Source organism: Monoraphidium neglectum, assembly GCF_000611645.1.
Source record: "Monoraphidium neglectum strain SAG 48.87 unplaced genomic scaffold scaffold05669, whole genome shotgun sequence".
Classification (NCBI taxonomy): Eukaryota; Viridiplantae; Chlorophyta; class Chlorophyceae; order Sphaeropleales; family Selenastraceae; genus Monoraphidium; species Monoraphidium neglectum.
In genome coordinates, this window is record NW_014007961.1 from 2,901 (window position 1) to 3,461 (window position 561).

The following is a 561-nucleotide window of genomic DNA, read 5'->3' on the forward strand; positions in this document are numbered from 1 at the left end:
GTGTGTGTTTGTGTGCGCGCGCATGTGTGCATGTGCCGACGCGTGAGGAGTTGCAGGGGGGGCGTGGGGTTGAGCACACGTGTGCAAGCGTACGTGGACATGCAGTGTGTTTGTGCGAGCGACCGCGATCGTCGGGGCTGCAAGGCAAGGGTGCGCGGACACGCGAAACGGCTGGTGGGCTGGCTGGCTGTGCCGCGAGATGGGGAGAGCGGGGTGGCCCCCGGCAGTGGTGTCGCGTCTGACCTGCGGATCTTGAGCCGCTGGAAGAGCCGCTTGGTCTGGACGTTGGCGTTGCCATACTGCAGGCGCGCGGCGAGGGGGGGGGGGGCCGGCCAAGCTTGAGGCCAGGGGGAGCTGCACGTGCACACAGGTCAGGGCTTCAATTGATCGCGCGCGCCCACACCCACCAAACGCACGGCGGCCCGAGCACACATACACCTGCTTGCAAACACACACGCACACCGGCAGCACCACGCACAACAGCCCATTCTCTCACACACACCCACACATTTACACACACATGTTTCGAACAAATACAATCACCCACACACAGCCCGCCGC

General features: G+C 64.5%; 1 protein-coding gene across 1 annotated transcript in view; it reads right to left on the reverse strand.

Annotated features, from left to right (window-relative positions):
* MNEG_15784 (hypothetical protein) overlaps window positions 1–434 on the reverse strand; it is a gene marked incomplete at both ends in the record, with an annotated part of 1,177 nt that extends 743 nt beyond the window's left edge. Inside the window, 2 exons of the mRNA XM_014035745.1 lie at window positions 244–299; window positions 408–434. Of these exons, the coding sequence (XP_013891199.1) occupies window positions 244–299; window positions 408–434 (83 nt within the window). The remainder of the gene's footprint in view (window positions 1–243; window positions 300–407) is intronic.
* Window positions 435–561: the final 127 nt, after the last annotated feature.